The sequence below is a fragment of the Myotis brandtii genome, unplaced genomic scaffold, assembly GCF_000412655.1.
Source record: "Myotis brandtii unplaced genomic scaffold, ASM41265v1 scaffold656, whole genome shotgun sequence".
In the NCBI taxonomy this organism is placed as follows: Eukaryota; Metazoa; Chordata; class Mammalia; order Chiroptera; family Vespertilionidae; genus Myotis; species Myotis brandtii.
In genome coordinates, this window is record NW_005370548.1 from 948524 (window position 1) to 950587 (window position 2064).

General features: G+C 62.5%; 1 protein-coding gene across 1 annotated transcript in view; it reads left to right on the top strand.

Annotated features, from left to right (window-relative positions):
* CHST15 (carbohydrate (N-acetylgalactosamine 4-sulfate 6-O) sulfotransferase 15) overlaps nucleotides 1-2064 on the top strand; it is an 18560-nt gene that overhangs the window by 7655 nt on the left and 8841 nt on the right. Inside the window, exon 5 of the mRNA XM_014528847.1 lies at nucleotides 593-930. Coding sequence (XP_014384333.1) covers nucleotides 593-930 — 338 coding nt within the window. The remainder of the gene's footprint in view (nucleotides 1-592; nucleotides 931-2064) is intronic.

The following is a 2064-nucleotide window of genomic DNA, read 5'->3' on the forward strand; positions in this document are numbered from 1 at the left end:
CAGAGCCTGAGACGGGGTCCCGGGAGCTGGACCTGAGCCCGAGATGGGGGGTCCCGGGAGCCTGTCTGAGAGCCGAGAACTCGCCCGTGGGGTTTCCCGGCGGAGTCAATGTGACTGCGCACGTTTCCTAGTGAGGATCAGCTCCCAGCATCCTCCATCCCCGATGCGTTCCCTCACCCCTGATGGAAACCACCTCATCCATGCTCCGCGGGCCCTTCCGTGCCACAGAGCTGTGCACGGCGCAGCGTTAAACAGCGTGGAGTCGGGAGGCCGGCTGCCGGTGGAGGTTTGGGCACGTCCTGGAGAGACGAGCGTGGGAGGCACGCGCATGCTGCCTGGGTCACCGTGAGGTCCAGATTGAGGTCCTTTTAAAAATATATATATATAGTTTTATTGATGTCAGAGAGGAACGGAGAGGGGGAGAGATAGAAACATCAATGATGAGGATCATGGATCAGCTGCCTCCTGCACGCCCCCTACTGGGGATGGAGCCTGCATCCTGGGCGTGTGCCCCGACCAGGAATTGAACCGTGACCTCCTGGTTCATAGGTCGACGCTCAGCCACAGAGCCACGCCGAGGTCCTTGGTGTGTGTGTGTGTGTGTGTGTGTGTGTGTGTGTGGGTCTCAGCCTCCGCTCTCTGCCTGGGGACCAGCTCGCCCCCCGCGGCTGTGTGCGGGGAAGGCATCAGCCAGGCGTGGCCCTGGCGCAGGCTGCTCTGGGGGCCCCGTCACTCGGCACAGCTCACCTCACCGGCCGTGTCTCCGTTCCCAGGGGAGGCCAGCGCCTCCACCATGTGGGATAACAACGCCTGGACCTTCTTCTACGACAACAGCACGGACGGCGAGCCGCCCTTCCTGACCCAGGACTTCATCCACGCCTTCCAGCCGGACGCCAGGCTCATTGTCATGCTCAGGGACCCCGTGGAGAGGTGAGCGCTTTGTTGTTACGATTTTTAATTGTATGGATCTCAGAGAGGAAGGGAGAGGGGGAGAGAGAGAGAGAGACATCTATGATGAGAGAGAGTCACTGATCAGCCGCCTCCTGCACAACCCTCGCTGGGGATCGAGCCTGCAACCCAGGCCTGTGCCCTGACCGGGAATCGAACCCTGACCTGGCTCATAGGTCAATGCTCGACCACTGAGCCACGCCAGCCGGACGAGAGGTGAGCGGCTTAGATTTTCTGTCCGGGCGGGGGTGGGGAGGAGACGAGGCGGATTGAGAGAACGGTCTTTCTTCTCGTCACAAACTAGATTGTGCCTCTTGGAAAAAAATAAACAAGCCGGCCTTGCAATGTTAGCGGTATTTCTTACGTAAATATTATTCGGGGCGATCTTCTGCGTCTAAACGGTTGTGATGGTTTCTTGGCCGCTCGGGCCTGGTCTGCCGCCCGCAGCCTGTGGCGGGTTTGGCTGGACCGCGGCTGCTCTGCCGGCACCGCCAGGAAGTGAGAAATGGCCCTGGAATCGGGGGGTTAAGGCCTGGGGTCCCCGTCTCCGGGCCTGACCGAGGCCTGTCCGGTGGCTCTGGGTGTGCGGCTCTGGCGTTTCCATGAGACCAGCGGGAAGGAGGAGGCCAGGCGGAGTGGCTGTGGCGTAAAGACCAGGCGCTCCCTGGAACCCAGTCTGCCTGGGAGGTCCTCACGCTGCGCCCGCTTCTTCCTCACGGAGCCCCACGGCCACCTTCTCCCCCACGGAGCCCCACGGCCACGCTCTCCCCCACGGAGCCCCACAGCCTCGTTCTTCCCCACGGAGCCCCACGGCCACTTCCAACCCGGAACGGGCCACCCGCCAGGTGCTGAGGACGGCGGCCAGGCCTCTGTCTTCTTGCGCCGGTTACCGCGTCACAGGTTGAACTGAGCGTCCAGGCCTGAGCCCAGACGTGGGCTGTGACCTTGTTGGACTGGGTCTTTGTGGAGTCCTGCGTGATGAGGTCACACTGGATTCCCAGGCCCCAGGTCTGTGAAGGGCGCCTTGGGAAGAGGAGAGGACGCGGCGCACAGGAAGGAAGGCCGGGGACATGGAGTCGGGTGATGGAGATGCAGCCACCAGCCAGGCCGCCCGCA